This window comes from Athene noctua, chromosome 5 (assembly GCF_965140245.1).
Source record: "Athene noctua chromosome 5, bAthNoc1.hap1.1, whole genome shotgun sequence".
In the NCBI taxonomy this organism is placed as follows: domain Eukaryota; kingdom Metazoa; phylum Chordata; class Aves; order Strigiformes; family Strigidae; genus Athene; species Athene noctua.
Window position 1 is genome coordinate 2,636,273 of NC_134041.1, and position 19,422 is coordinate 2,655,694.

A 19,422-nucleotide genomic window follows, 5' to 3' on the forward strand; every position below is an offset into this window, starting at 1 on the left:
CTTCGTGTTGGCACTGGAGCTGGGGGGTCACAGTTCTTCAGACCAGAGGCTCTTGGTTGAGTGTGGATAAACTGGGCCTGCTCAAGCAAAAGTAACTTTTGTTATCAGCCTCTTGGGAAGAAAAGCTGACCTGTGACTGGTACAGGTAGTATCTTGGGTCCCCTCTGTGAGGGGGAGCAAAGCGAGACTGGATGATTTGTTGGTGTTGAGTCACAGCAGCAGCATAATGGTCCTGCTTCCGAAGCTGCTGTTGTGAGAGAGGCGTCAAAAGGGAGAGCTGCAGCTAAGCAACGTCTGCTGCTGTGTGCTTCTAGAGAACTGAAAGAAAATTATACCTGGACCGAAAAGTGAATTGGCTGTAAACTTCTATGAAACTGCCTTGGCCAAAACTGGATATTGAGAAACAGTGAGCTGCTGCAAATTTTCATGATATAAGGACACTACTGGGAATGTAGATAGACTCCTGAAAATGTAGTATATTCCCCTCATTATTTTTGACTTTGAACAGACCTTGTAATTGTGCTTTAAAGAGTGCCACTCAGAATTCTGAAATATAGAGTGTGTGTTACTCAGACTTTTTTTTTTTTCAGCTTTCATACATTGTACAAGACTCATAGGAAAATGGTTTTGTTGTTGAAGGGAAGACCACCAAGTCACCAGGCAGCAACTGCAGAAATAGGACAAGCAAATTTCTAAGAGAAGTCAGTGAACAGTAAATAAACATGAGTTGATTCAGCCCTACCAGAATTTTCTAGAAGAGTTAAGTAGGATTGGTAAAGCAAAAGGGATGTAAGACTTTCTAGGTAGAAAAGTGCTTAGACTGCCAGCTTGAAATTGTTGTATGGGGTGAGATCCTGTGCATTGTCACACCTCTGTGTCAAATACTAAGCGTAGCAGGGTCTTGTCTGGGTATGGATGAGTGTAAAGGCCAACTTTGGTCATTCTGGGGCCCAAACCATCAGGGACAGGATAATTACGCAATCTGCAGGACAGACTCTCAAATCTGTAACCCAGACAGGTTTCCCTTAGAAAAGCAAAATCCCACTGCTTACCATTGTACTCTAAAGCCCCTGATGTGTCTTGCCACCTTTGAACCACAACTGAGTTAAACATGTAGAATTTACTCCCGTTTAGCTGGTTAGTTAAAAATAGCATATGTATTTGTCCAAGAGATTGAATGAATTGAGTGTAAATATTTAGTTTGCTTGACAGGGTGATAACTGGGATATAGCTCATAGTTGACAAAAGACTCTCACCAGCAATTCCCTTAATTGTAACAGGTACATCATGCCAAGCCAAAGCATTCACAGTTAAACTGGATAGTGGAAATACGGTGGAGAACTTGCTGAAAATAATTGTTAGAACTTGGGCTGGTTGAAAACTACTGTTACGGTGTCTTTGGTCAGATTATCAGTTCATGTGTGGGGACTGGTTTACACCTGTGTTGATAGATGGTGGTGGAGTGGACTCGATTTATGGGTTCCTTCTCAGCCCAGAAAACCTGCTTGTGACGAAGTCTGCCTGTGCTTAAACACTAAATTATCAGTTATTTTAGCTGTCTCAGGAGATAGAAGTGATAGTAGAAGAACAGCAGAGTGCTTCTGTATTTCAAGCAGAAAACAACTGTTAGGTAAGACTTTAACTGCAGCAGCTGGCAGCCTGGCCTTCACACTGTCACAGGTGTCCCATATTCTGATCTCCTGGAGGAGAATCAGTACGAAGCCATGGAGGATGCGTGCTGCCTTTGTATCCAGAGGACGTCTGAGGTGTTTGTCTTAAAAGGAGCAGTTGATGACTCTGTGTGTGCGTAAGTGAGAAAGCAGCAAGCCCCATCTGTAGGGTTGGACACGGGAGGCCAAAACAGTGGAGGAGGAGCATCTGACCCTGCTGCTGGAGAGCCACAGCAGCTTTTCGGTCACCAAGGAGAGGCACAAGGATCCTTGTTGTTCTGCAGAGCTCGAGTTGTCTACTCAGAACTATCTAAATAGCTTAATTTGGCTTTCACTGATTGACTTCCTTTGTTTCAAGCTGCTTCTGCCAATTTACTTGCATTTGATGATTTTTAGGAAAAAAAGAGCCTGCAGCTATGAAAAATGATGTTTTTTCCACTTTTTGTCTCAGTTGTGGTCATAGAAAAAGGATTTGGGGTGAGATCTGCACCGTGTAATTTCTTTATCAACTTTACAGGTGATGTTTAGGGCTTACCTCCTGTTTTTAAAGTAAGGTAGGCAATATAAGGATTCATTAAAGCCTGGGAATACAGAAGTAATGACAAGCAAACTACAGTGTATCCAGGGGGAGGGTCTGCTCATCCAGGTTTTGAATCTCCGGTTTAAAGAGACGAATTTAGATGCAGATGTCCGAGATCCCTTCTCAGTCAGAGGAAAGACTGGGAAACCTCATCCAGCCTACTCCAGATTCCTATTTCAGGATAAGATAAAATACATCATGGACTTAATTGTCTAGGTTGACAATGAGAGGAGCATACAGTGTTTTGCAGTGTTAACAGAGGAAACAGGGGCAGTGTGCAAGTATTGCCAGGGTCCTCTCTCAGCTCTGGTTGGGAAACCTGTTTGGAGTGTAGCTTCTTTCTTAACAAACCATTTGCCTGAGCCCAAGGTGAGTGAAGGTCAGTGTAAACTCCTTTTTCATCTGTACTGGAACTGCTCACGTGGGGGAGAAGAGGTGTAACTGACATTTTTTGAAGAGAAAAGATGAGAGCCTACCCCATTGCTTTTCAGGCAGAGACTAAAAATAAACCAGTTTCAAGTTTTATCACTACGATCCTTTTTCTCTAAAGGTCGGTTTATGCTACTCTCAGTACTGTTCTGTTTTCCACACGTTTGCAGCCACCCCAGCAGGTCTTTGTGTGAAACGAAGCATGAGAAATCCGTGGTGGGTAAGGCTGCAGCGTGTAGCACGGCAGTCCTTGCAGGGACCTTTTCGATGAGCTGACCTGCTGCCTGCCCTTGGTGAAATGGTGAGAAGAGCAGAAAATAAACCGAAAACAAATCCGTAAAACGGATTGAATGGACTTAGAAGATTTCAGTGTTGTGTCTCACTTTGCTTCAGATCAGCCAATTAGTTGCAATTCCTTCCTCTGACTAATAGGGATAAATGTGTTTACAGCTAACCATAGTACAAGTGTACTCTGGTGATCAGTCAATAATAAAAAGTAATCGCTATGTGTGTTTATCCCAACAGATGGACAATAAAGAACTGTTTCCCCACTCATATTAAAAATTATGTCTCAGTGGCAGTAAATCTTTCTTATCTCTAGTCATATACACACACTTTGAAAAATACTCACAGGTATGAGCGTGCCAGTGGATATATACTGCACTGTTGAAAAGCTGCTTAAATCAGAAGCTAAAAAAATACGATTAGCTTCAAATAGCAGTGTCAGAACTTGACTTTGGTTTTCCTTTCTGAGCACTGATCTTCCTTCTGGTCTTTGTCATGCTGGTAGGAAATGCCCTTTAAATTGAGATGCCATTTAATGGAGCGGTGCAGTGTGAGAAAACAGCTCTCTGGCTGCTGGCATCTCCTGAACGTCTGTCCCTGGTGCAACCCATTAACTTTGCTTCAGTGTGATTTCTCTTGAGCCAAGGAAAAACCCACCCATAGGCCTTGTTGGTTTGTTTCAGCGTGCACAGGTAACAAAATCCAGCATCTGGAAGGTGACCTTAGGGCTCGTTAGCTGCAGTGATAAGCTATCTGCAGAGACCATTCCTATTCTGAAGCCCATCTGCTGATGCATACACTGACCTTTACACCCAGCCTTCACTTTTCAGAAGAGGTCTAAAAACAAATGCAACATTCAAGCCGTTTCTCGGTCCTTGCAGTTTGCTGAGCAGATCCTCTGTGAGCATTCAGGTCTCTTGTCCCAGCATTTGGGCCCCATCCCCAGGCATCGTGTGGAGGCAGAGGTGGGACTGTTGGAGGCCCCTTCCTTGGGTTGTCTGGTTTTTAACATGAAGCACTAAGCTAGTCACTCCCTTACAGCTTTTTTAAACTTAGAACATTTTTTCTATACACAGTGAACCAGTATAGTCCAATAAATTTACATGGGAACTTTTTGGGTTGAAAAACTTTCTATTGAGCGTGTCTCTTGTGCACCTATGTGGTTAAATACAGATATTTTTTTTTTCCTTATTCTTTATTGTAGGGATAATTAACCTGGATGCTTTCAGTTTTTAAATAACTCCTTGCCATATCTACCATCATTAGAACATTTACCCTCAATTTGTTGACTGTTTGAGCACTAGTGAGCACAGTAGCACACCTCTTATTTCCAGATGTGGTGACTGCCATTTGCTGTAGTGAGAAGAATGAAGCCCAGAGAAAGCAAAAGCTGCTTCAAAATACAGTAGTTAATAGGTATAGTAAGACGAGGTTAAAATCTTACCTTGACTAACTCTTCTTTATTTTCCAGCAGATGGGTTTTAGTTGGAGGTCAGTTTGATTTTTAAAGCTCTGGGTGGTATTGGCGTAACTACTGTAGAGCTCACTTCTTTCTGTAAATTGGTCTCAGATGGCTGTGGCTTTCCATGGCAACACTTGCTAACCCTTTTCCAAAAGAACATCTGTGTATAAATTATCTCAAAAGCATTAAAAACCGATCCGTTGATACGAGGGAGCGGTTTCCCCATAGACTGAGGTATTGGTCAGGATGCTGCACTGTGTGTGACACTGGGGTGGCCCGGGGTGACCAGTGGGATGCGCAGGGAAAGGTGGAATCGCTCTGCTTACAGTCACCAGAGGAGAGCTACAACCTGCCTTCTGCTGTAGGTGGTGGTTTGCACGACGCAGCAGAAATCACAATGCAGTTGTATCTGGCAGAGATAATGCTGCTTTTCAGACTAGTGCTTCTACTTTTCTAGACCTGGGAGATGAGCGCCTTTTTTTTTTTTTTTTTTTTTTTTTTTGACAGTAGTAGGGCTTCATGCTGTGAGAAGGAGCAGCTGGAGTCCCCTTGAGTCGTTCTTGGCGGAGGAACACCGAGTGAGTGCTAGCTCTTAGTGGTATTGCCATGTTCTGCCCTTATGCAGATACTGGGAGAAAGAAAACATGAAGCTAAGCTCTGTTTCTTCTCTTGCTGAGTTCCTCTCTGCCAGGTGGCAGGTTTCCCAGGGTTTAGGATCTGCCTGAAGGACAGAGGTGTCACCTAAAAGATCTTCGTTGTTGATGATGCGTGTTTTAATTTCTTGGTTTCAGTAGTTGTGGCTGCAGCATGGCCGCGTGCTGATCTGTGCAGTTAGGTTAAACTAACTGCAGGAAAGGTGAGCTGCTGCTCGAGGAGTTTGGTGAGATCAGATGAGGAGGAGGAAGAGGTTGGTGACATTTGGTAACTCTACGTAAGGCTGTACCTCAGAATTTTTTTCTGATTTCTATTAACCTGAAACACTGTTGGTGAGACCAGAGGTGATCTGTGCTCAGATCTGAAATCCCATTGAAATTTTTCTTGCTGCTCTATTCCTGTTTGGTTTTACTGATATGGGATGGCCTTTACAGATGTTTTTGCACTGTGATTTACAGGACCACACAGCTACAATTAGCACCACCTCCGCTAACGGAGCACCTGCTTCTTTACAGTGATTTTTGCACTTCAAATCTCAGTGTTTTGCTTGGTTGCATCGGAACTATATATATATATATATATATATATATATATATATAGTGTCTAACAGAAGGGGCTTTAGTTGAGACGCTGTCTTTAAACCTGAGACTGTTTTTGTAGCATCTGGCCGTGCCTTCTCCAACCAGAATTACATGCAGTGTTCCAGTTGGGGCTACCAGCATTACAGCAGGGTGAGTTTAACTTAATAAAAGAGGAACAGAGAACACAGAGAGGGTTAAGAGACTTGGAAGATCAAATTGCTCTTGCTCTTGGTAGCAACTCCCAAGTTTGCTATGAAATTGTATGGTTTTGCAACTATATTATAGAAAGAATGTTTGTTGGTTAGGGGATGTCTTTGTTGGTGGTTTGCTCTGAACAGAAAGGCAAAAATAACTGGTAAAGTTTTGTTTGCTTTAGTCTATGATTTGTTTTAAATGGTGGGCCCTTAAGAGTGAACTTTAACAATATTTTTTCACCACATTAAAAAAAAAAAAAAAAAAAGAAAAAGGCAAACCATCAAAAAACACTTACCAAAGTGCAAAGCCACCACAGGAAGCACGCGACTACCAGAAATCTTTGTGAACAAAGCAATCTGGGGGATTTAACTGTCATGCCGTATGCAGAGTAGATGTTGACCACATCGATAGAACGCTTTAAGGCCTTTATAAGTGATGTAAGTGCTTATGGCAACGAGTTAGCGACACTTATTTTTAAACCAGGTAGAATGCAAAGAGGTGCCGGTATTTCAGTTCATTCTTCCGAGGGCTGCTGTGGTCAGCTTAAGATTGTTCTTCACCATCAGTAATTCCTGATCCTTGGGAGGTGCTGGGGTGCCAGTGCTGCTTCTGGGCTGCTCAGCCCCATTGCAGGATGATGTTGGGCAAGTTGCTCCTCTGGGGTAAAGAAATTTTGCTGTAGCAAAATCTCCTCTCCCACCTATTCTTGCCCTTGAGGCCAGGTGACCTCCCTACACATGGTGGCTGTCGGTGGGGAATGGTGTAAGGGATGAGGAGGGAGCAGGGGGCTTGCTTGCAGTCCCTCTTTGCTGCCACCATCGTAATGTCCAGCCTGTGCAGTTAGTGCTGCCCAGCTTCAGGGAGGAGGAAATGGGGTGGAGAGAACTGGGAGGAGAGTCTCCATTTTGCGATACGATTTGAAAACGAAAAAGGTTGAGAACATCTGTAGCTGCTCTCAAGGAAGTGGCTACAGGCTGAACAGGAGGGAAATGACCGTCTGTGGTTACTGTGCTGGGAGCTTTGCTAGAGTGGTCTGTGAACAGCCAGCGAGCCTCGGAGGAGGGGAGCTGTGCAGTAGCTCCGTGATCACCACCAAGTCCCAGCCCCTTTGCATGTTTTACATACTCTTTGAACTAGAAGGCTGTGGTGTGTGTAAAGTCCACCTACTCAGGCTGTTGGTATTTGGAGGAACTATTGCTTCTAATTCTACCTCTCATGCTAGAGGCTGCCAAGTGGGACGTGGAAGACCTGGGCTAGTTACCAATGATGGTGCTGATTTCCTGGGTAAGTGGGCAAGTAATTTAATTTCTCCTTCTCCTCTACTCATTTGCAGAAGAGACATGCTGATAATGTTTCTTGTGCTGCCTCATTGGTCTTGACTTTGCTAGACAGCAGCTGTTTGTTTTGGTTTGTTTCTTACTAAAGATCTAAGACGTGATCAGAAATCCGGGTGCTCTCATCGTAAATCTAAGCTTGCTTTTCCTTAAAAGCAAGTAAAACGTAGGATTCCCTTGTTGAGGAGCACCAGTGAGGAGCTCGTGGAGGTGGTCATTGTACCTGAAGGGGTGTATCACCTCGGTGTTATGCTGAGGGCGATGTAGTGGTTTTGCAACACGGGAGTGCAAACAACCCCCTCCCAGGTACACCCCTGGTCTAAGTAATTACCAGCAGAACAGTGCTGAGCGTGGAACAGTGTGGTGCCAGCACGGCACGTCTAGGACCCGGGGACCTTTTTCTCATGCACAGGCTACTGAGCAAATGAAATCAGTTTGGTGAATAAGGTGGAGATGGGATGGACTGTGGCTTATAAAAGTTGTGAGAAGAACTTGGAGGAGAGCCTGTAGATACATAGCGAGTCCTCCAGTCATCGGGTTTCTTCAAACATTTCAGCATGGTGACATCTCTGAGACTTTAAGACTCAGGAGAGCAGGACAAAGTGACTTCTCTTGCTGCAGTCTGGTTAAAGAGGGGAGTTGTTCTGCAGTTACAGACCTTCATCTGGAAGATGTAGATGATGAAAGCGCTTTATTTCCCTCCTGGTCGCTTTTCCCGCTTAGGAAAACTGCTGGTGGTTCCTAAATATTCAGGGAGCAAAGGGACCTTGAATTACGAGGTGGATTTGCGGAGGAGGAAGGTAGGTATTGAAGCTTTGTAGAAGTCCCGTCACATTGTTGAGACAGTGAATCCCTCTTGTGCTCCTAAACCCCAGCACCATCCTGGCCAGATGGCTGCTCTTGCCACGTACACGCACGGCACGGTGAGTTGTGTGATGGCATTAGCCTGCTGTGGCAGAGAACATCACGTATGTTGTAGTGATTTGTCTTCCATTCTACGTTCGTTTCCACTCCTGCTTTTCTGACAGATCTGTGCAACGATTACAGAATGTTTTCCTCTCTTGGAAAAAGGAAAGCCATTCCCTGGGCTTCAGCACCTCCTTGTACACCAAAGTGCTGTGCTGAGTTTTGGCTTGGATGTACAATCAAAGACTCTTGAGTTGAAAGAGTTACCATGCAGTGGTGGAGCTGATGTACGTGACCCTGTGTTCCCTCTCTGTCTGCCCCAGTTGTGAGACACGTTGTGTTAGCTGTCACTGAAGTTTTAGTTTTTAGCTGAGGCACGAAGAGCACATGCGTAGGCTTGACATGTCCAGTTCTAGTGACCTGAGAAGGATCGCTTGCCAGGTGAGCCCAGAAGGAACAAGCTTTGCACACCCTTAACACTTTCTCTTCCAAGAAAACATAGATTTGGAGGTCTTTGCCACACTGACTGATTTTTCTGAAAGTTTTTCCACGCATCCGAACTGAAGGAAACCCCTTAAATCAGCGCAGTGCCACCAGGAAGAGGCCGCTTTTCCTGAAGATCTGCTTCATTGCTGGGAAGATGACGTGGCTTTTTGCCAGCAAACTTCCATCACATCTGAAAGGTGCAAACTGCTGGCTGCGTGCTAGCACAGGCACAGAGAGGGGTGAGCGGTGTGGAGGAGAACATAAAGGAAGGAAAAGGATCATTAATGCTGTGTCCCAGGCAGAAATAAAAACAGATAGTTTGTGTAAATCTCTTTAAGCCTGGAATCCCCCTTCAGTCCTGTTAGCATCAATCTTAGTAATAAAGTTCTTTTTAGATATTGGACTAACTTTCCTCAAGTTTGTGTGTAATAGGTTTTGGAGTATTTGCTACATGGTAATTACATAAAAATCCTGTTGTTTGGTAGGTTTCCATGATGGCTTGAAGCTTGATACAAGAATGTATTTGCCTCCAAGGAAATTTATACAACTTTAGCTGAAAAGTGGTTAGTGTTAACTATATAATGATATAGTGTAATAGCTTGTAAGCTTCTCAAGAATTGTGTCATTTAAAGATGTTATTATACCAGAAACAATGAATGAGATTAAGTACACATTTATAGTTTAGGAGCAAGCTGTAAAAATTGTTGATTGCTATTCCTCTCATAGAAGCCCAATCCGTATCCAAAGGAACATCAGGCTGGAAAGATCGAGTAATACAGAGGAAAATGTGACTCCGTGTTTGTGTGCGTGCTCACGCAACTGCAACAGCCGTTGCAGATGGGACAATAGAGGTGGTAAATTTAACGTGCAGCTTTCTGAGCAAGCCGAAAAACTTCTTCCCACGTAGGTGACGTCATGAAATTCAGAGAAGTAGCTGAAATTGCATTGGAAAAGCACAGGAAACGAGCACGGTTATAGTCTTCTCATGGTGTGACAGTGAATTGAGTGGGTTTCTGTTGGGTCTGGTCTGAAGCAGTCAGTAAGTGAACGCGACAGGAGTCTGCTTCCTCTGCTTTTCGGAGTTAGATTGCTAAAAATGGAAATATCTAACATCTGTTAATATAAGCATGCGAATAATGAAGGCTGACATACCCAATCACACGCACCTTGTTTTTCAGTTCTGAAGAACTTTACTGCATGTTACCTATTTTTGCTGAAAATTTCCATTTTATGCGCTCTCAGCCTGATTTTTTTTAAAACAAAGTTTTACAACATAGATCAGTCATATCACAGAATGAATACTATAGAAAAACCCAAGAGGAATTAGTAATTCTGGTTTGGGGCCAGAGGTAAACAGCATGTGGTGAGATCACTCTGAGTAACAGCATAAAAGAAAATAAATACTGAATTGCATGTTTAGTGAAAGAGTTCTGTGGAAAAAAAATAGCATGTCATCAAATACATTAATGGTGAAATATTGCATGTACATAGAAATGACCCAAATATCGTTAAAAAGGCAACCTCGTTCTGCCCTGTAGCAGCTGGCTTCTTGAATTTCCAGAAATAATACTTTAAAAGCTTTTGTTTTTTTCTTCAGAATGACTGGAAAAAAATGTCCCCAGAAAAAAGCACTGATCATAGTTATTATAGTTAATCTTAAATTATTTGTTCTTAGCAAATGGGAGTGTTGAGAGCCGAGTTAGTGTAGTGAGCAGATCCCCAGGTCAGAAGACGACACGGGCACTGCAGGCAGCAGGGAGGAAAGCCCTCAACCTGTTGCTGTCCTCAGACTTGGGCAGGAATTTGAGACTTGAAGGAGCTCTCTATACAGTCATGTTTTACTTCAATGGAATTATTTATCCCTTTTTCTTTCCAGAGAGCTTTAGTCAATCGAGGCTGGTTCCACCTTTGCTGCAGTGATGGCTGTGCCTTCCCAGGGCTGCTGTAGGAGGGCGGTTGGTCAACGATGCGATGGCCCCTCCAGAGATTTAGGCTTTTAATGTGCTGTTTCATCACTGTTTGCTATCATATCGTGGCTGTCATTTTCTCTTGTTAAAATTGATGAAGTTGAGTGCCTGGTTTTATTTTACGTGAGTCTCTAATAGGTTATGCTGGCTTAGATGCATGGCCTGTGCTGTACGGGCTGTGACAAGTTTCTTTACTAGCGTGTTGAAAAAATAATAATAATTGAGAACTTCGGGGCTGATATAAACTATGAATATGACAAAAACGTCCTGCTCCACATGCGTAAGGAAAGCCTGTCTAATACTTTTTTAGCATAAGCAATCACAAACATCCCCTGGCTCTGTCCCTGTCATGAAACCAGAAACTAAATTGACTGAGAGGGGGGGAAAAAAAAGAGGAAGAGCTTGCAAATGGTGCTTCAAACCGAGTTCTGGTTTGGTCAGATTTGATCTGGGATTTTCCTCTCCTCACATTTTAGGGACTTTTGCCCCCCAAACAAACCTTCCATCTTTGCATTTTGCTTCCATGATCTTTGTCTGTGGTGGAAATGTGGATAGCACGGGGATGGTGGTGTAGGAGGGCTGGTGTGGGGGAGTCAGCAGTGCCGGCCGGCGTCTTGTTTTCACGTCAGAACCCTCCAAAGCGAGCAGCAAGCAAAACTTGCATTTTAAATCTGAGAGCAGGTCTCAGTGCACAGGTTTGCCTCAGGTGAAGCGTCGATGTGGACTTGGGGAGTTTCTTAAAGCCTGTGAGGGTTTCGTGTTTTCCTTTTGCCCATTAAAATGTGTTGTGAATGGAAACCAAAGGGTGCTGGGTCCAGCCGGGACAGGCAGCAGCGTTCTGGCAGCGGAGGGCGTTTCTTCTGGCATCACGGCTGCTCTGCTTGGATCTCCTCTGCCTCGCAGGGGATTGCGGCAGCTCTGCCGGGAGAAATTTAAGTGTGCCCCACTCGGAGCGAGAAAACTGAGTTAGGGTAAAAAACCCACAAACCCCTTGTCTCCATGAGGAGCCTAAGCTGTGTGGCATCTGCAGCCTTGTTTGAGCTCAGGCGAGATGTTTTCTTAAAAATGCCCAGTGGAGTTTGGAGACAGCATCTATTGGTGTCTGACATCTTGAAGTATCTCCCAGCTGACAGCTTTATCCTCTCTTTCGTTACTGAAGGGAAGCTCTTTTTGTGTTTTGGGGGTATTTTTGTTGATGTGGGTGGGGGGACTCTTGGCAGGGCCAGGTGCAGACGTCCCAGCTTCACAGGAGGCTTCGGAGCCAGGCTGGCTTTCCCGGGCTTCTCCTTCCACAACTGTGGATTAACTTCTTCTTTCTGGTTCAAGGAAGATTTGTAAATAATCTTTGAAGTATTTAATTTATGCCTCCACCTTTTCTGTCCTCGATTTTTGAGGCATACAAAAGTTTAAAGGGGTTATTTAACAGTGTTGTACATGTGGGTTTTTTCCTTAGAAATGCTGTGACTGTTGGGCTTGAAAACTCTTCTTTTACTGAAGAGATCTTGGCTGTGGCAAGTCATAGACAGGAACTTGAGTTTTTACCAAATATTATTCTTTTCCAGATAGTTCATTAAGTCTTAATAGTTTAATAGCCACACCAAAACCAAACTGATTTTGAACAACCCACCTTTAGAATTCTCTCTCCCTATTTTTGAACTTTTCAGCTTTCTGATAACCAGAATTTTGTGAGGGCTTCATCTGTGCATGAGAAAAAAATACTTTCTCTGGGCCCAGATCTGTTTGTTGACCTCGTCTAAAGAAATTCGGTGTGAGTTTTGGCAACTGTGGGTGCCTGGTTTTGGTTGTGTGCACCCAGAATCCCTAATTTCGTGATTGTAACGTGAGCACAAAGGATGAATCATTGTCCCCCTCTGCTGGTGGTGCACCGGGCTGGGGATTTGCTCACCCTGCCAGCTAGCTGAGTTACTCTGTGGCTGAAATATAGACTTGTAAGAAGGTGGCAGGTATGTGTGTATACACTGGTCAGGATTTTAAATGACCAGAAAAACCCTTTGCTCTGGGGAGCGTACAAAAGGCCTGTAATGCAGGTGGAGTTAACAAGGAGTATCTCGAGAAGAGCTGTCCTACCTTTCCCTATCTATTTTGCAGCATGCAACACAAAAGGCTCTTTCACCATGAGAAACAGAAATCAGGTGAAGAGAAAATGTACTTTGAAAAAAGCAAATGCTGTCCTGTCAGTCAGACTCCCAGCAGAGCCTGAGCGCATCCCCGTCGTGCTACCTCTTGTGCCCGGAGTAGTGCTGCTCGGAGAGGACGGGTTAAGTGCTGAGAAGTGCTGTGAGAATGAGCGGGGGAAAGTGGAGCTTCTCGTGCAGGAAGGGACCGGTGGAGGGTGGTTGCAAGCCAAGCAAAATGCAGTCTGAGAAAGGATACAGCTGGTATCTGTAAGTTGATCAGGGAAACCTTCACAAGGGAGGGAGATAGTCTGCAGAAGATACACGAAACACAGTGGTCCGCTGAGGCTCTGAAACCTTATTAAGTGGGGAAGGTGAAAAATCCCCATCAGATTTCTGAGCTGAAGCGTGAGGGGTGTGTAACGTGATGCCTGAGATTGCCAGAGACGGAGCGTAACGGGCGTGGGGAGCTCTGGGTCACGCACACGGGACCACCGGGGTGAGCCTGGCACGGGGCACAGTCGCTCGGCTGCGGGTCTGGAGGAGCAACAGGCTGCCCTGACCTGTGTGTGCAGTGGTGTCACTGCCAGGCCTGGTGAGAGGTGCCACTGCTAGGACAGAGCAGGAATTGGTCTTGTTCAAAGGAGACTTTGTGGAAGATTAAGATATATTTTTAAAAAGGTGAATTCCTGACACTGAGTATGGGGATTATCTGTGAAACTCATCAGTATATAGTAAGTTAGAGATTGGATGTTGGTTTGTTTGGTTCATCCCCAGAAGCACGTTGTATAAATGAAGCAGCAGTTAAGGTTCTTCCCTATTCTGTTTTCAGGGAATTTCTTCCCTATTCAGAATTGCTGCCGCGATTAGAAACAACAGTCCGAGCTATTAAGCAAAACCAAAGAATGCTATGTTGAAAAGCAACAATTTTGATTTATGAATCTGCAAGGAAGCAATGGTTTTATATTTCCCTTCACATTTTAAAACATCTGGACAATCTTTTTAATATTATGCCCACACAGACATTAAAATATATTGAGGTTCAGTTATAAGATGTGCCATTTAAAAGGGAGTGTTTTCAATTAGATTAAAGCTAATATCTTTAACATTTTGCATTTAAATTTTCTGGTGCTGTGCAGAAATAATTACTGGCTTGTCTGCATGTTCCAGTAATCATGCTCTCAATTATTTCTTCCCCATATTATTGCTGAGGGAATGTGTCTGGAAACTGAAAATTCGCATTAAAGTGGCACGGATGGAAGGAACATGCAATTTCATTGTAAATGCATGCTGTGCTGTTAAATGTTATTCTGTCTATGATAGTATCACGTTTGCTGGGTGCTTTCCAAGTGCCAGGGAAGCTTGTGCAGCAGTGTCAGGCTTTCTCCAGACTAAACCTAAGGCTTATAAAACAATATTCGTTGGTCTGCTGCATCAGATTAAGGCCCGATGCTGTTGCAGCAAAACCGATACACGCTTAGTTCAAGTGTAATTTGGCAGAGATGGGGGAGAAGAGAAAAAGGGAGGGATGGAGAATACAAATGGAGGAATCTTTCAGCCTCAGATGGGTGACGTTTACCATTTAGTTTAGACACATTTTGTCACATTTAGTTTACTGTCGCACTTAGCAACTACCCCAGGAGACTCCAGTGGGATGGTTTCCCCTGAGAGCCTGGAGCTGTGGCTGGCAGGCAGTGGTGTGGGACCACTGCCAGAGCACGGGAGTCTCTCTGGAGATGCAGAACAGAGCCCTACATCTTTCTTTTCTTCAAGAAGTCCAGACTCCTTCCCCATCTGACTTATTCCCATGCCAGCGGGAGAGGAGCAGCCTGTCCACCCTTGGAAAGGAACATGCAGGCATGGCTTCCAAGCACGCCAGCTCTTTCGCTGATGCTCTGTGCTCTACCATCAGGGCTGGACTAGCTTGCCAAGTGAGATGCCAAGACTTCTTGTCAACACCCATTCTTCCCCTCTCTACTTCTTAAATATTCCTGTAGCGTCTTGTTGATTTTACAGCCCTGGCATCAGACAATACTTTAAATAGAGGCACTGTCACACCTGCCGTTGAAAAAGGATGGTATTGATACCTACCAGGAACGCTTCAGGTGATAAGGGATAACTTCTAACTGTGGGTGGGAGTAGTTTTGAAAACCAGCCCCAGAATGCTGAGGTGGTTTGTGGTGTTAGATAAGACTTAAAAATAAAAAAGTAGTAGGCTCTTGGAAGGTGCTCCTGCTGCTCGAAGGCACTGAAGTCATGGGCTGTGCTCTTTGTGAAAGCTTCTGCTGAGAGAAATACAGGCCTTGCAGTGATACTCCCTTGGGTAGTTTCCTTATTCTCTGCTGCCTATGCAAGGCTCTGTACTTTTCATAAAGCAAAGGAGAATAAAACAAAGTAAAAAAAACCCTGGTAATCTGGAAGCAGAGGAAGCAATAGAGACTAGGGAAGAATTGGCATTAGCAATATGTAGTTAAAAATCTAAAGAATGAATTAAGTGACTTCAAAACCACGAAGGAGATAAAGAACGCTCCTTAGGTGTCACAGCTTGACAATGACTATGACACCAGAAAGATGGTTGATGTTCTGAAAATACGAAAAAAACCCCTCAAGGAATAACCAAGGCTTTTCCCCTCTTTTGCATCTCAGTCGGTGCACCCAAAAGAAATTGGTAGTCTTACAGAGACTGCTATGACTTTGAGGCTAGATCTAGATCTCAGTTATATTAATGGAACGATTCCCTTGGATTGCAAGTGGCATTTTATCAGTCTGACCATATATTTTGTGCTCAAACTGTACAGAGACATTCCTGACAATTTTAAATTTTATTTTTTTTATTTTTTTTTTTCAGCCAGAGTCAAGTTGCTCTTGGAAAGCATCAAGATAATCCATTTCAGTTGCATAGAGGATCAGTCAGTCACATAAATGCAGGTGTGTTGGCATTTGAGGTTTGGTTTTGTTTGTTTTTCGGTGGGAGGATTAATTTCATAAACTACAGAATTGGTGGTTTGGGCTGTTGTTATTAATTGAGCTAAAGCTTAGTAAAACACAGAACACAAACCCCATAATAGCCAGAGTGTGTGTTCATCTATTTCCTTTCTGCTCTTTCTATTTAAACACTGGGTAAAAATGCAACACGGCATTTTTGTTTGAGTCGGAGCTGTCTCGTATGCATTCTTGGCAGTCTAAAAGCTGTTGCATTAAACCTACTTAGTGCTACCCTTTCCTTCTGGAGAGAGAGAGAAGTAACAATAAAAAAATAACTCTCCAATAAAGCTCATTTACCATGACGCATTAAGTATCAGGAGTTTAAAAAACAAAGGGTGAGAGCAGGGAAACCTATCAGAAATATTTAGCTGTTAAGGAGATTATAAAAAAAAGCGCTTTTTTTTTTTTTTTTTTTTTTTTAAAAAAAAGGAAATAAAATTGTACTGTTTATATTACCCAGCTTCAAGTATTATTTTTCAGCCAGTTAGGTGCCTAAGGATGTGAAAGTTATTCCTGCTTTAAAGTAAGAAGAGAAACCTTCTAGAGTAGTTGGGGAACCACCAGAACAGAAGGGAATTATTTGGAACAGTTACCAGAAACAGAATAATGACTGACATTTCTTTTATCGCTTTTCCCTTCATTTGTGAAAAGTACTGATTGTGAATAATGAGATTCCCCATGTGAAGACTTGGAGAAATGCTGTGCCTAGCCCATCATAGTATGCAGTAGGCTCATTAAGCAATGGATTTGTGTTCTGACAGATATTCAAACTCTACTTCACATTTTCTTTAACTGTTTTTTCTCCGCTTTCAGTATCTAAACGTAAAAGAAGATTGCAAAGCCATGGCTTTCTGTGCAAAAATGAGGAGCACAAAGAAGAGCGAAATGAACCTGGAAGCTCAGCATCAGGGTTTAGAAATACTTTTCTACCTGCAAGATAAAAATCCCATTTGTTACACGAGTGGCGAGTTTACCTCAGAGGACCTGTGCATTGAAGCTGCCCAGAGATGTTGTGAGTATATGGATTTTATTTAAGTTTTCAGTGGCAAGGCCTGACAGTATCGAAAGTGATGCGTCCTTCCCTGCGAGTGAGTCAGTGTTTGTAGAAGAAATACACATTACGTAGTCTAGGATGGAAGCTTTTGCCAAGGGTCTGTCTGGGCAGTTCTTAAACTGCCAGAGGTGGAGAAAACGGTGGGAGAGACTGTCTTCAGATTCGTATGAAGTGATGGTCTCCCATCCTGGTTTCTGACAGATACTGGGTTTTTTTAATTTGAGTGGGATGATTAGGGGTTTTTTTAAGAGGAGACACCATATACAAATAAGTTAACACAAAGCTGGTTTTACCTTGTATACTAGTTGCTAAGCCTCTCAGAATCCATCCTGTGTTGTAAAACATTTTGGAGAGGGCTAATGAAAAAAAAAAAAAAACCAACCAAAACCCAAAACTTATCGGCTACTTTTCTGGTTTTAGTTTTCTGTTACCTGACGCTTCCTTGCAGAGGGTGATTCACCAGTTCAGATTACCTGAACTGTGCACAATTGTGGTAATGCATAAATGTATAATGAAGATTTCTTGCTTTGTCACTGTGGTCCTTGACTCATCACAATATTTGAACGTATATGTAATGCTACCGGAATGAGTGGATTATGTCTGAGCCTCATGACCCAGCGTACTTTTATATTTACAATGCTAAAATTCTTCCTGCCCTGATCCCTATTTTGTGTTCCCCAGGCTTCATGGGATGCTAAATATCATTCAGCAGATACAGGAGTGGTGAATCTGGCTGTATAAACAGGCAAACTGGGCATAAGATTTCCTGCAGCTTTAAAACGTTTTCTTTTCCCATGTCATCTTGATTCTTGCAACATTGAGTACCCTTCACTTCCTTTGTCTAACTGCTTCTCTTCCATTGGAAAGGCAGGAATGATGGGAATCTGAAGGACATGTCAAATAAGTGCACATGTTATGTTTGAATAGTTTTAGTGAAAATGAGGAGTACATAAACCCCACCTATTTATGTCAGCCTATAAGAGGTTGAGTTGCTGCTGTTTGTATGGGTGTGAACACACGTACTACGTGACTGCTCGCTGTAATTTCTGGTGGAAGTTTAAAACCTTTGAAGAAATGACTTTAAAGTGAGCTTTCCTTAAGGGAACTTCTTTCTGCCTTCTCTCACTTTCCACAAACTCCACAGCACATGGCAAAGTCTCACCCATTTCAGCAGACCTGTGATGCTGGTCTCGGCTGTAAATCACAGCTTGGATGTTAAACCAGTGGTGTCATCTATGTCTTGCTCATTGACCTGCAGAAGGCACTGACTGCCCAACCCCACCTGCTGTGAACTTTGCGATCAGTTTTTATTTCCTAGGCTTCTCTTCTTCCTTTCTGCTCGCTCTCCCCAATTTACCATAGAAATGGTTTCACTGAATTCTGCAGGACCCCAACAAAGTGCTCTGCAGTTGGCCCCATTTCAGAAAGACACTTAAGCTCGTGCTACAGTGCTCACTGCTGGCCTGACCAGGGCTTTTGCAAAAAGGTACTGCCTCCTATTGAGCAGGAGGCTGAAGCAAGGAATTCAAACAACAGTAGGCCTGTAAATACACCGTGGCCTGTTTTGCTCTGGGATGATGCAAAAGCAAAGGTTAAAGGAGGTCAGCCTAGACATACAAGTCAAAGTCTGTTCTTTGTTGGAAAACCCTCTGTTGAATTAGCAAAGAATGGAAAAACGACACATTATGCTTTCTGCTTGTTTGCTAATGAGAAGGGGATTTTCATTGTTTCACTAAAACCTTCTCTTTCAACTATGGGAGTAAGATTTATTAACAAAATAAAACTGACAACCACGTTGTGGTATTGCTGAGTGGTTTTGTTAAAACACCCATTTCTGTGATCTAGAAAAAGTGAAGATTTTAAAGTAATTTCCTCTTAAGTTAGATCTTTCTCAAAATCAAAATAAGTTGAAAGCTAGAAATAGCTGAAATGATACACTCTTTCACACATGATAAAACAACGGAGTGAACCAACGTGCCATTGCAGTTCCATGTTGACCATAACTTCCTAATCTTTGCTTTAAATGTCAGTCTCTTTTTACGGTCTGTTTTGCAAGGTCAGGTATTTGCTTTATGTATTTATATTTTTGGGGCGTGCATATGTATCGGAGCCTTGTGTTTCACATGTTTGTTTACTTTCCTCTGACAGCTATATCTCCTCTGTGCCATAACCTCTTTGCACTGTATGATGAAAACAAAAAGCTCTGGTATGCACCAAACCAGGTCTTTAAGATAGATGAAAAAACATCACACCGGCTCCATTACCGAATGAGGTAAGTGCAAAGTCTCAAAAATGGTTCTTTAACCGTAGGTAGATGCTCTGACTTGTACTGCTGAACTCACTGAAGAAGCAGGAAAGCAAAACCAAAATAAGCATCTTTCAAAGCAGAGATAAGAGATTAACAGTAAAAGCTTAAAATGTCTCCTGATTTTTTTGCCTTTGCTATATAACCTTGACAAAAGCCCCAGAAGTTGAAAAAACACAAGAACCTCTATCCACAGAGCTGTAGGTGACTGAACTAGCTAAAAGCTAATTTGAAAAAATGGTTCAAAAATGTTTTATGATGTCAGTATTTTGCATGTTTCCATCTCTGTTTGAAGTGTTCAGTGAACTGTACTCCTGCTGAAGTCAATGGGAGTTTTACTATTATCTTGAAAGGAAAAAGCAACACGCTATTGCTTTTGAAATTCAACTCTAGG

The 19,422-nt window shown here is 43.0% G+C and overlaps 1 protein-coding gene across 3 annotated transcripts in view; it reads left to right on the forward strand.

Annotated features, from left to right (window-relative positions):
* The window catches only part of JAK1 (Janus kinase 1), a 62,661-nt gene that overhangs the window by 15,837 nt on the left and 27,402 nt on the right, over positions 1-19,422 (forward strand). For 2 of the 3 annotated variants that reach the window (XM_074906036.1, XM_074906038.1), the window contains exons 2-4: positions 15,533-15,612; positions 16,483-16,681; positions 18,872-18,995. In XM_074906036.1, coding sequence (XP_074762137.1) covers positions 15,607-15,612; positions 16,483-16,681; positions 18,872-18,995 — 329 coding nt within the window. In that variant the 5' untranslated portion in view covers positions 15,533-15,606. The remainder of the gene's footprint in view (positions 1-15,532; positions 15,613-16,482; positions 16,682-18,871; positions 18,996-19,422) is intronic. The other variant, XM_074906037.1, reaches the window with a different exon arrangement.